Source organism: Hyla sarda, chromosome 12, assembly GCF_029499605.1.
Source record: "Hyla sarda isolate aHylSar1 chromosome 12, aHylSar1.hap1, whole genome shotgun sequence".
NCBI lineage: Eukaryota > Metazoa > Chordata > Amphibia > Anura > Hylidae > Hyla > Hyla sarda.
The window spans coordinates 37,136,016-37,148,837 of NC_079200.1; the positions used below are offsets into that span (position 1 = coordinate 37,136,016).

The 12,822-nt window shown below is 42.1% G+C and overlaps 1 protein-coding gene across 1 annotated transcript in view; it reads right to left on the bottom strand.

The window, feature by feature from the left end:
* The window catches only part of PPP1R9B (protein phosphatase 1 regulatory subunit 9B), a 54,536-nt gene that overhangs the window by 4,153 nt on the left and 37,561 nt on the right, over positions 1 to 12,822 (bottom strand). The window contains exons 3-8 of the mRNA XM_056547525.1: positions 2,539 to 2,659; positions 2,321 to 2,425; positions 1,684 to 1,819; positions 1,448 to 1,603; positions 1,305 to 1,358; positions 300 to 529 (exon numbers count right to left, since the gene is read on the bottom strand). Of these exons, the coding sequence (XP_056403500.1) occupies positions 300 to 529; positions 1,305 to 1,358; positions 1,448 to 1,603; positions 1,684 to 1,819; positions 2,321 to 2,425; positions 2,539 to 2,659 (802 nt within the window). The remainder of the gene's footprint in view (positions 1 to 299; positions 530 to 1,304; positions 1,359 to 1,447; positions 1,604 to 1,683; positions 1,820 to 2,320; positions 2,426 to 2,538; positions 2,660 to 12,822) is intronic.

The window sequence follows — 12,822 nt, forward strand, 5'->3', positions numbered from 1 at the left end:
CTTGCTCCGGTAAGCCGATGACTCCCCTCACTTATCTGCACTGTGCGGGAAGTCTACACCATGGAGCGCCTCTGTTTTTTATTTTACATAAAGTCAAGGGGGGGGGGGGGGGGATTTATGAAAACCTGTCCAGAGGAAAATTGCTGAGTTTCCCATAGCAACCAATCAGATCGCTTCTTTCATTTTTGAAAAGACCTCTGAAAAATGAAAGAAGCGATCTGATTGGGCAACTCGGCAACTTTCCCTCTGGACAGGTTTTGATAAATCTCCCCCAAGATATTTGTGACAACATTGCTTACTTTTGCTGGTACTCCTTTATCAACCTTTTGGCTTTACTGTACTTGCGCTCTAGACCCTGGTGTTGCGCTTGGGTCTCCTTAAGATGCTCGTCCACGGCCTGACACAAGCTCTGAGCCTCCATCCAGTATCCCTGCAGCTTCTCTACACGATCCCTGTTCTCCTGGACACTTTGTTGTAGTTGAACTTTCTCCATCCGCCATCGAGAACGTTCTTGCTCCAAACCGGCCAACTATGGATAGGCAAACGAATGGATCATTTACAGGTAGAAATACTATAGAAGTCGTCCTATTAAGGAAACCCTTGGACATAGAGCTTTATCCTAGGTTGACCTCACACCACTTCCCCATGGAGTGGCACTGTGTGAAATTATAGAGATCTTTACTTTAAAGTGGACATATCAGAAGAAAAACAGAAGTGTAAATAAGCAAATGACTATATAGGGCTAAACATCAGGATTCCGTGCATGCTTTTTTATAGCCATAGTCCTTTCCAGTGCTGAATTAAAAGCTGTGTTATTATTATCTACATAAGGCCCAAAAGCCATGGGGGCGTTCCCCAGCACAGCAAGAGACCAGGTAAGTCCAGCCCATCTCCTCTCTATTAACGTTCACCGGCCGGCTTGCATCTGCCTTCCCCATTTGACTGACACCCACTAGATAAAGAGGAGAGGGCTGGACTTACCTAGGCTTTTGCTGTGCTAGGAACGCCCTTTGGGCTTCTCTAGCCATGTATTTACTTACATCCCTGTCTTTCTGCTGACAAGTCTGCATTGATAAGTCAACAAGTCAATGGGACATTCCACCCTTTGCAGGGTAAGGGGAAAATACGTCTTTCATTCCTGTCATCTCGGATGTCAGATTTGGTGAAGAGAATTAAATTTCACTGACATGGGCAATAGAAAGGATTATTGTTTTGTTTTTTTTCCATACAATATATGGGCTCATAGGGTTGCCTAAACCAGTAAGTTGGTAACCAACTAAGTAACTGTAACACGTCTGTCTTACCTTTCTCTTGAGCTGCTGGATCTCGGCTTCTGTTACAGCATGCTTTATCTGCAACTAAATACAAAAAGACACTCCACAGATATAAATCACTATGTACACAAATTCATTAGACATAAAGGCCATTGTACAATCACTCATTTTACCTCTTTGAATTTGTGCACTAGTTTTTCCGGATCCATCTCCACCGGGGACAATGTATCTTCTCCTTCAGGTAGCTCAAAAACTTCAATTGCCAGATCACCTCCTGGAAACATGGGGCTCATCTCTTCATCTTCTTCATCTGTAGCATATTCCCCTGTCTAAGCATACAGGAAAGCAAATAGATTTAGGTGGCATCATGTATGTATGGGCGTTTGGTTTACATAGAAACTCCACTTACTTCCTCATCGTCTTCATTACACTGGTTATAACGCTGCTCCATGTTCTCCCTTTGCCACCTCTCCTGTTCCAGAGTTTGTTGAATGAGTTGGGCAACCTCGCTCTGTTCCCCTGGTTTTTCTCGACCGATCAAAAACCTGGTGAAGACCAACTTCATGAGTTGCCGTCATATTAATGACAGTATTGGCAGTACCTGTGGTGGATACTGCCTCTACCTATGGTGTGCAAATATCCCTGGGACGATCATGTAACATTGCAGGGCCTTTCTGACAAGTGATTTACACAAAAATGCGAGAGGGTGGTTTTGCAGAATGGAAAGCTAATGTCCGATTTGGGTAGCCCCCAAGGAGCGCAGGACCCTGAATGGCTTCTCAAAATGGACATATGGTAATCCACCACTGGGCAGTTCTATGTAACATCATGATTATATTTAAAAAAAAAACATATTGCCCCTTTCTTCCTCTGTAATAGATCTATGACGGAGCAGTGCTCTCACCTTTCAAGATGACAATGGAACACAAGCCAAGTACTTACATGCTAAACCAGTTTTGGTTAAGTGGCCATGGTTGACATATGGTGATGATGACCATGGTGCCTACATGGTTGTCATATTTGGCAAAGTTTAAGTAGCATCTCACCTTACACGCCCCTTGGTATTTCTTAGGACAGATGCTGCAAAGGACTGCGTAACCCCAACTAAACTTGTCCCATCAACTTCCACCAAAAGGTCGTTCACCTGGATCCTGTTGAAGAATATTTAGGCTTTCTGTCATAAAAAGTAACTCAGATCACAGGTACATTATGACAGGAATACAGTAGGAAAATTCCAGAATAGCAGTGTTGTACAAGAAAATACCTTCCATCCCGGTGGGCTGCTCCACCTTCTGTCACAGTTTTGACAAATATTCCGAGCTTTTCGAGACCCATATCTGCTCCAGCCCCCATCCCAATAATACTGATTCCAAGACCTTCAGAGTCTGTAAAAAAAGATAAAATGAATATGTTCAGTGCTGCTAAGCCAGTAAGTCAAAATCTAAAAGGGGGCATTTCCATTACATTCCGTAGGATTGTCTAATGATCGGACACAGAAAGTGATAACCAAATCTTTTGGGCAGATCTAAATTAAAGGGAAACTGACAGCCGTTTCACCTGCAGTAAACCCAATTCACTGGGTTATAGTTTGTGTGAACCTGAATAAAATAATGTATTACTGACCAAAATCGGACCAGCCTTTTACAGGTTCCATTGCTAGTAAACAAAATACATCCCTTTGCGTAATGGTGGCAGAAGCCGGTTTTCCGAGCTCCTCTGCCTCCTTTTTTCCATGCTCCCATATACCCTCCCATCTTCTGCATATGCAGAAGTCTTCACTGGCACGTCCTAATGACTCAAAAGCCTGTGTCCACTTGAGCACATTGCTTAAAGGGGTATTCCAGGATTTTAATTTTATTTGACTATGCTACAGGGGCTGTAAAGTTAGTGTAGTTCATAATATGATATAGTGTCTGTACCTGTGTGTGACGGTTTTCTCACAATTCTTCTGTGATTATAGCCCCAATATTTATTTTTAACAGCATATGAAATTACTCATGTCTCGGGATTTCCCAGGTTGCAGTGCGTCGAGACCTGACATCACTAGTCAGGTGATCAGAGGGAGTCTGTCCTGCTTCAATGGGTGGAGTGACCGCTGGGTGGGAGAGAGTTCATTTTGCAACAGCTGTAGGCACCCTGATTAGGAAACACTGGTCTACTGCATTGAAGGGATCACAGGTGTGTTTCAATGGGTGGGGTGGCTGATGTGTGGGAGGCAGGAAAGTGACCTCATACTTACAAACTATGGAACTATGGGATGTGTAGTTTAGAGAAACAAATTCAACAGGAAATACGCAGGTTCTGGCAGGTATGTACTACTAAAATCTACTCACCTCCTGCTTCCTCGCTGTCCCAGGTCTCCGGCGTGTGTGTACCTGCCCTCTGGCTATAAGTGTCAGCACTTCCTGTTTCCCCTTGCCAGATCTTTGTGCTCACTTGCCTAAGAGAAAGCGTTCCCGTTGTGTATTGCCTTACTGTGTACCTGACCACTTGCTCTGTGACCTGACCCTGCTCCTGTGCCGCCTGCCCAGACTTTGAGTTGCCTTATCCTTCCTGTGCCACGCTTCACCTCGGCAGCCTGTGTGGACGAGTCATACCAGGGCACACAATATAGTACTTTAATGTCCCAGTCATGTTGAGTCCCTCAGTGACCTGGGGGCTCTCCTGCAGTGTCTCCCCTGCTGTTATAAGTGTCATTTATGGTCATAGGATTATAGTCAGTGTCCTAATGTATAGCTAGTCTAAAGGACTTGTGAGATGTCTGAAGGACTTGTGGATTGTCACATGTTATGTTGTCACATGATGTTACCCAGAGAGCACCAGCTTAACCTATGACCTGCAGCTTGACCAATGGGCTTTAGTCCAGCCCCCACTATATAAAGGGGTGGCCATTACAATTCGCTCTTCTTCTCTCTTACCACCTGCTACTGAGCACAGCAACCACCAGAGATCTCAGTGCTAGTGACCAGCATCTGGAAGGCCACAAAGCTACAGTCATTCCAGTAAGTCAAAAGTTTATGTCTGTTGTCACTACAAATAGTCAAGTCCAGTCTATAGTCAAGCCTGAAGTCAAATCTCTAAAGTCTATTGCCAGTCTAATTGGTACAAGAAAGCTACAAGGTACTTTTGTGTTCCTGGCCACCTCTCTGGGAATCTGGCCTAGCTGTGAAGATAATTCCATCTGTCTTAACGCGTTTCACAGCACAGCTGCTTCATCAGGCATTTGATGCCTGATGAAGCAGCTATATTGTGAAACGCATTGCATTATGGGAAAATAAAACTTTTTATCCTGTTACCTGGTTGTCGAGCGCCCGTGCATCCTGTCCACATCCTGGAGTTTTTATCTGTTTATTCCCACATTAGGCTGGCAGTATGTTCCCCCACATTAGGCTGGCAGTATGTTCCCACACATTAGGTGCAATATAGTTCGCCACATTAGGCTGGCAGTATGTTCCCCCACATTAGGTGCAATATAGTCCCCCACATTAGGCCGGCAGTATAGTCCCCCCACATTAGGTGCAATATAGTCCCCCACATTAGGCTGGCAGTATGTTCCCCTACATTAGGTGCAATATAGTCCCCCACATTAAGCTGGCAGTATGTTCCCCCACATTAGGTGGAATATAGTCCCCCACATTAGGCCGGCAGTATGTTCCCCCACATTAGGTGCAATATAGTCCCCCACATTAGGCTGGCAGTATGTTCCCCCACATTTGGTGCAATATAGTCCGCACCATTAGGCTGGCAGTATGTTCCCCCACGTTAGGTGCAATATAGTCCCCCACATTAGGTGCAATAAAGTACCCCCACATTAGGCCGGCAGTATGTTCCCCCACATTAGGTGCAATATAGTCCCCCACATTAGGCTGGCAGTATGTTCCCCCACATTAGGCTGGCAGTATAGTCCCCCACATCCCCCCACCACTCCTTGGGTCCGGCCATAGCAGGACCGGAGGATCACTGGTCTGAACACCGAAGCTGACGTGCCGCTGGGAAACACTTACCAACTGTCAGCGCGCGTCCTTCTTGCTTCTTCTCCGCTCCTCCGCACTCCATTGCCATGGACGCACGCATGGGACGTCAGTGACGTCCCTGCGTGCGCTAGCTCCCGGCGGTCCCCACGTTTTCAAAGTAAACGCGGGGCCGCAGGGACTTAACCCCTTAAGGACTCAGGGTTTTTCAGTTTTTGCACTTTCGTTTTTTCCTCCTTACCTTTTAAAAATCATAACCCTTTCAATTATCCACCTAAAAATCCATATTTTGGCTTATTTTTTGCGTTGCCAATTCTACTTTGCAGTGAAATTAGTCATTTTACCCAAAAATGTACGGCAAATGGAAAAAAAAATAATTGTGCGACAAAATTGAAGAAAAAACGCCATTTTGTAACTTTTGGGGGCTTCCGTTTCTACGCAGTGCATATTTCGGTACAAATTACACCTTATCATTATTCTGTAGGTCCATACGGTTAAAATGATACCCTACTTATATAGGTTTGATTTTGTCGCACTTCTGGAAAAAATCATAACTACATGCAGAAAAATGTATACGTTTAAAAATGTCATCTTTTGACCCCTATAACATTTTTATTTTTCCATGTACAGGGCGGTATGAGGACTCATTTTTTGCATGTTTTGATCGTACTTTTTGATCACTTTTTATTCATTTTTTAATGGTATAAAAAGTGACCAAAAATGCCCTTTTTTTGACTTTGGAATTTTTTTGCCCGTACGCCATTGACAGTGCGGTTTAATTAATTATATATTTTTATAGTTCGGACATTTATGCACGCGGCTATACCACATATGTTTATTTATTTATTTTTTTACACAGTTTTATTTTTTTTTATGGGAAAAGGGGGGTGATTCAAACTTTTATTAGGGAAGGGGTTAAATGACCTTTATTAAACTTTTTTTTTAACTTTTTTTTGCAGTGTTATAGGTCCCATAGAGACCTATAACACTGCACACACTGATCTCTTACACAGATCACTGGCGTGTATTAACACGCCTGTGATCAGTGTTATCGGCGCCTGACTGCTCCTGCCTGGATCTCAGGCACGGAGCAGTCATTCGCCGATCGGACACCGAGGAGGCAGGTAAGGGCCCTCCCGGTGTCCTGTAAGCTGTTCGGGACGACGCGATTTCACCGCGGCGGTCCCGAACAGCCTGACTGAGCAGCCGGGTCACTTTCACTTTCACTTTAGAAGCGGCGGTCAGCTTTGACCGCCGCTTCTAAAGGGTTAATACCGCATGTGTGGTATTAGCCGTGGGTCCTGGCCGTTGATGAGCGCCGGGACCGACGCGATATGATGCGGGATCGCAGCGCGATCCCGCTTCATATCGCGGGAGCCGGCGCAGGACGTAAATATACGTCCTGTGTCGTTAAGGGGTTAACAGAGGCGTTCGGAACACAGGGATGTGCCGAGGCAAAAACACCCAGCGGGCCTCCCCCGCCGAACCCCCGAGACTGACTCACCGAACCCCTGGGGTTCGATCGAACCCAGGTTAAGAACCACTGTGCTAAACCATATGATACACAGAATAAAACATACTAACCGTAAAACATGACAAACATTATAAAACCTGCTAAGCGTATACGCAGACTAAAACCCCCTAACCAAATACACAGAATATACCCACTAACCGTATATAAACAGAATAAACCCACTAACCGTACACACAGAATAAAACACGCTAACCATATACACAGAATAAACGTGCTCACTGAATGCAAAAAATTAAAAAACACGCTAACCGTATGCACATAACGAAAACCCGCTAATGGTAAGCACAGGATAAAATAGCCTTATTGTAGGCTAAGACATATGTACTGAGTAAACATGCTAATACCACATGCTAATTGTATACACCGAATAAACTACGCTCACCTTAACACAGAATAAAACACCCTAACCGTATGCACGGAATACACATGCTAACCCTAAGCCCAGAATAAAGTCAACCGTATGCACAGCATGAAACATGCTAACCGTATGTACGGAATAAACCTGCTAACAGTAAACACAAATAAAACTCGCTAATCGAGATGTTATTGCTCTGAGGACATGTCCGTAACAATGTCCTATGTGGTGCATCCCCCTGCAGACGTGGTAGGCATAAGAAATATGTGCTCGGTAGAGCTGCTATAAACGTAAGCCCAATATGAATGCTGAAATCGTGTATTATAAATGTATGTACAGCAAGAAATGCAACGGCCATACGACACTAGGAACGTATGCACACAATAAACATACCTACTGTGGAGGATATGCACGTATGCACTAAGATAACTGAACAAATGCATAGAACAACAAACTGGCCGTATGCATCAACAATGCTATGTACTAGTGCATGTATAATATAAGTGCTGGAAGCATATATACCGTGAGAATGTAAAGAAATTTATAAATTCACGATATGCTACGAGTGTATGTACCATATAAAAGCTATGTACAGTGAATACTACATGTGAAGAGTATAGAACCTACATATGTATATTGAAAAACTACGTATGAATGTTAGCGATACTACAAGGGTGTGAATGTAAACTGTTATGGGCTTATGTATAGTAACCGCTATGAGCGAGTGAACATCGTAACTGCTACAACACCTGCCAGTCAAACTACGAGTGTATGTATGATATGAATACGATGAACGTATGAACAATATAAATGCTATCAGCAGATAAACAGTATAAATCTATGTACAGCATGAATGCATATACAATAAAGCCTACAAGCAAATAAACCACACACTATGAGCGTATGTACTGCATGAATGCAATGAGCGTATGAACAGTATAAATACTATAAGCGTATAAACAGAATAAAGCTATGAGCGTATGCATAGCATGAATGCAATAAGCATATAGACAATATAAATGCTACAGGCAAATAAACAGCATAACACTATGTGTATGTCCTATATGAATGCAATGAGAGTATGAACAGTATAAATACTAAAAGCGGATAAACAGTATAAACCTACATATGTATAGTGCAATGCTATGTATGAACATTAGCAACACTACAAGCGTGTGAACATAAACTGTTACGGGCTTATGAATAGTGACCGATACGAGCGAGTGAATACTTTAACTGCTAAAACGCCTGCCAGTAAAACGACGAGCATATGTATGAAATGAATGCGATGAACATATGAACAATATAAATGCTATCTCAGATAAACAGTATAGCACTATTAGCGTATGTACGGCATGAATGGCACTGAGCGTATGAACAGTATAATACTATAAACGTATAAACAGTATAAAGCTATGAGCGTATGTACAGCATGAATGCAATGAGCATATGAACAATATAAATGCTACAGGTAAATAAGCAGCACAACACTACTGAGCGTATGTACTGTGTAAATGCAATGAGAGTATGAACAGTATAAATACTATAGGCGCATAAACAGAATAAACTAACCTATGTATAATGAAATGCTATGTACGGTAGCAATTCAACAAGCACGTGAACATAAAAACTGCTACGGGCTTTTGTATAGTAACCGCTATGAGCGAGTGAACATCATAACTGCTAAAACACCTGCCAGTAAAACTACGAGCGTATGTATGAAATGAATGCGATGAACATATGAACAATATAAATGCTATCTCAGATAAACAGTATAGCACTATTAGCGTATGTACGGCATGAATGGCACTGAGCGTATGAACAGTATAATACTATAAACGTATAAACAGTATAAAGCTATGAGCGTATGTACAGCATGAATGCAATGAGCATATGAACAATATAAATGCTACAGGTAAATAAGCAGCACAACACTACTGAGCGTATGTACTGTGTAAATGCAATGAGAGTATGAACAGTATAAATACTATAGGCGCATAAACAGAATAAACTAACCTATGTATAATGAAATGCTATGTACGGTAGCAATTCAACAAGCACGTGAACATAAAAACTGCTACGGGCTTTTGTATAGTAACCGCTATGAGCGAGTGAACATCATAACTGCTAAAACACCTGCCAGTAAAACTACGAGCGTAGGTATGATATGAATGCGATGAACATATGAAACAATAAATGCTATCAGCAGGTAAACAGTATAAAGTTATGAGCGTATGTCCAGCATGAATGCAATGAGCGTATGGACAATGTACCAGCAAATAACCATCATAACACTTAAAGCGTATACACTGCATGACCTCTTTAAAAAAAATGTTTTATATATATATATATATATATATATATATATATATATATATTTTTTTTTTTTTTCTTTTAAACGCTAGAAACATACAATATGAAGCTTAATATATGCATAGTATAAACACAAGGCACGTATGCTCGGCATAAATGCTCTCCAAGCTACTGTGGTGCAAAGTAGTAATGAACCGTAGTACACGCAATATACACACACATATATACATATATATATACATTAACACATGTTTTGCAATACACATGTTTTTTCCCTTTGTGTGTATTGAAACTAAACCAAAAAAGGGAGGAAAAAAAGCTAATTGGACATAATGTCACCAAACCCTTTTAAAATTGTGGATAAATAATATTGTTTCAAGCATGTGATGCTCCTTTAAAATCACCTGGGGTAAGTAACAGGTGTGAGCAATATAAAAATTACACCTGAAAGCAGATAAAAAGGAGAGAAGTTCACTTAGTCTTTGCATTGTGTGTCTGTGTGTGTGCCACACTAAGCATGGACAACTGAAAGAGGAGAAGAGAACTGTTTGAGGACTTGAGAACCAAAAAATCAACAATCTCAAGGTTACAAGTCCATCTCCAGAGATCTAGATTTGCCTTTGTCCACAGTGCGCAACTTTATCAAGAAATTTGTAACCTATGGCACTCTAGCTGATCTCCCTGGGCGTGGATGGAAGAGAAGAATTTATGAAAGGTGTAAACGCAGGATAGTCCGGATGGTGGATAAGCAGCCCCAAACAAGTTCCAAGTATATTCAAGCTGTTCTGCAGGCTAAGGGAGCATCAGTGTCAGCACAAACTATCCGTTGACATTTAAATGAAATGAAACGCTATGGAGGAGACCAGGGAGGACCCCACTGCTGACACAGAGACATAAAAAAGCAAGACTACATTTTGCCAAAATGAACTTGAGTAAGCCAAAATCCTTCTGGGAAAACGTCTAGTGGACAGGTGAGACCAAGATAGAGCTTTTTGGTAAAGCACATCATTCTACTGTTTACCGAAAATAGAATGAGGCCTACAAAGAAAAGAACACAGTACCTACAGTAAAATATGTTGGAGGTTCAATGATATTTTGGGGTTGTTTTGCTGCCTCTGGCACTGGGTGCCTTGAATGTGTACAAGGCATCATGAAATCTGAGGATTACCAATGGATTTTGGGTCGCACTGTACAGCCCAGTGTCAGAAAGCTGGGTTTGCGTCCGAGATCTTGGGTCTTCCAGCAGGACAATGACCCCAAACATACATCATAAAGCTCCAGAAATGGATGGCAACAAAGTGCTGGAGAGTTCTGAAGTGGCAGCAATGAGTCCAAATCTAAATCCCATTGAACACCTATGGAGAGATCTTAAAATTGCCGTTGGGAAAAGGCGCCTTCCAATAAGAGAGACCTGGAGCAGTTTGCAAAGGAAGAGTGGTCCAACATTCCGGCTGAGAGGTGTAAGAAGATTATTGATGGTTATAGGAAGCGACTGATTTCAGTTATTTTTTCGAAAGGGTGTGCAACCAAATATTAAGTTAAGGGTGTCAATAATTTTGTCCAGCCCATTTTTGGAGTTTGATGTGACATTATGTCCAATTTTCTTCTTTCCCTCCCTTTTTTGGATTAGTTCCAATACACACAAAGGGAATAAACATGTGTATAGCAAAACATGTGTTACTGCAATCCTTTCTGTGAGAAATACTTTATTTTCTACAAAAATTTCAGGGGTGCCAACATTTACGGCCATGACTATAAAATGATGGCACTTAAGTGATCCCTAATGGGAGTTACCAACCACCGTTTGCCCACAAATAATACCACTTCATCACTATGTGCTAGCTGACATGTAGGTGAAGCTATGTTATATTTCTACCCATGCATACTGTAGATGCTGTGTCCTGAACCCCGAGCGCACTTTCGCTCCTTCCTCAGGGGGTTACTGTCACTGTGTATGTGTCTACCTTATATATGGAGAGGTGCATCTCTAACTTCACGAAAACCGTCATGGTTTCCTGGGGCTCTGCATCCATTTCTCACGCATGCGCGGCGCCGCCGATCGGAATCACGCAGTTATCCCCCCAAGTCATCCCGCCAGTTGGCATAACCACGTCATGATGACATGGGACGCCAGCCAGCATTCTCCTGACACAGGAAAATGGCAGTGCCGATCAGCATCTTGACGTGCATGCGCACCATGGAATCGAGCGTCCCGTTGCTCTCAGGGGCATATCCCGATATGAATAGCCCTAGAAAGTGCCATACTGTGCATCTCATTGCATAATTCCCAAAGTGCTTAATATTAAAGTGCAACAGTGTTAAAAATTATACTCATATATAAAATTGATAATTTTATATACAATACTCCTGTGCAAATATGATTATAAACAGTTCAATGGTGCAAAAATTCATTATATATACTACAATACAATTAATATAAAGGCATTATTCACATCCTTAAATAAAAACAAGATCATTATAGTGCTACCAATCCAAAACCCATAAATCACAATCAATAAGATTCCATATAAACACCAATATAGTGCAAAAATAAAGCTACAAGGGGTGGCGACCTGGGTGCCGCCTGCCGCAGCAAGTCCATCCCGCTTTGCGGTGGACTCTGGTGAAAATCGGATTCAGCGGATTCACTTCACCACTGCTGTTACACCCGTTCACACTTCCCTCATACACACCTCCTATGTCTTAGTCTCATTGTCAGAAGTGATCGATCTCACAACCTGTGTGTGTGGGCTTGTGTACATCAATGTTTTATACGTGAGATAAATTCCCGGAGCTGCCACTAAAAAAACACTACAGTCAGCTCTCTTAAGTCAAATGGCTGATAACAGGGAAAATCAGATTGTATTTAGGTACTCAGTGGGAATTCAGCTCTATTGTGGCCATCAACTGGATGGCTGTATAGGTAGAATCTATCTGCCCAATACTCTGAATTAGTTCAATCATTCTTGGAAAGAAGAAAAAGATCCAACACTTTCTCTAGAATAGGTGATCATTGGGGTATCCTAACCTCATTGTACAATAGATCCTGCCTAAAATAAGGCAATGTGATTACATTCTACAGTGTATGGACAGCTTAAATCGATTGTCTACTTTGACCAGTGCCTTTTTGTTAGAAGAATCACAATGTGTCCCACTGCTAGGATGCCCAGTGATCATCTGTATTTTGTGATGGAATTTGACAAAAGTGCTCAATTCTTATACAGCTCCCCTACAGGAGAATAAAAGCATTACAGAGTTTTTATTTAAATCAATCTACTGTATGGATGTGAATCCAGGTCCACCAGGGTGGTAGGGATACTTTGTAGTGACTCAAGGGGTTATCCCAAAATCAAAAGTTATGCACAATGTACAGCA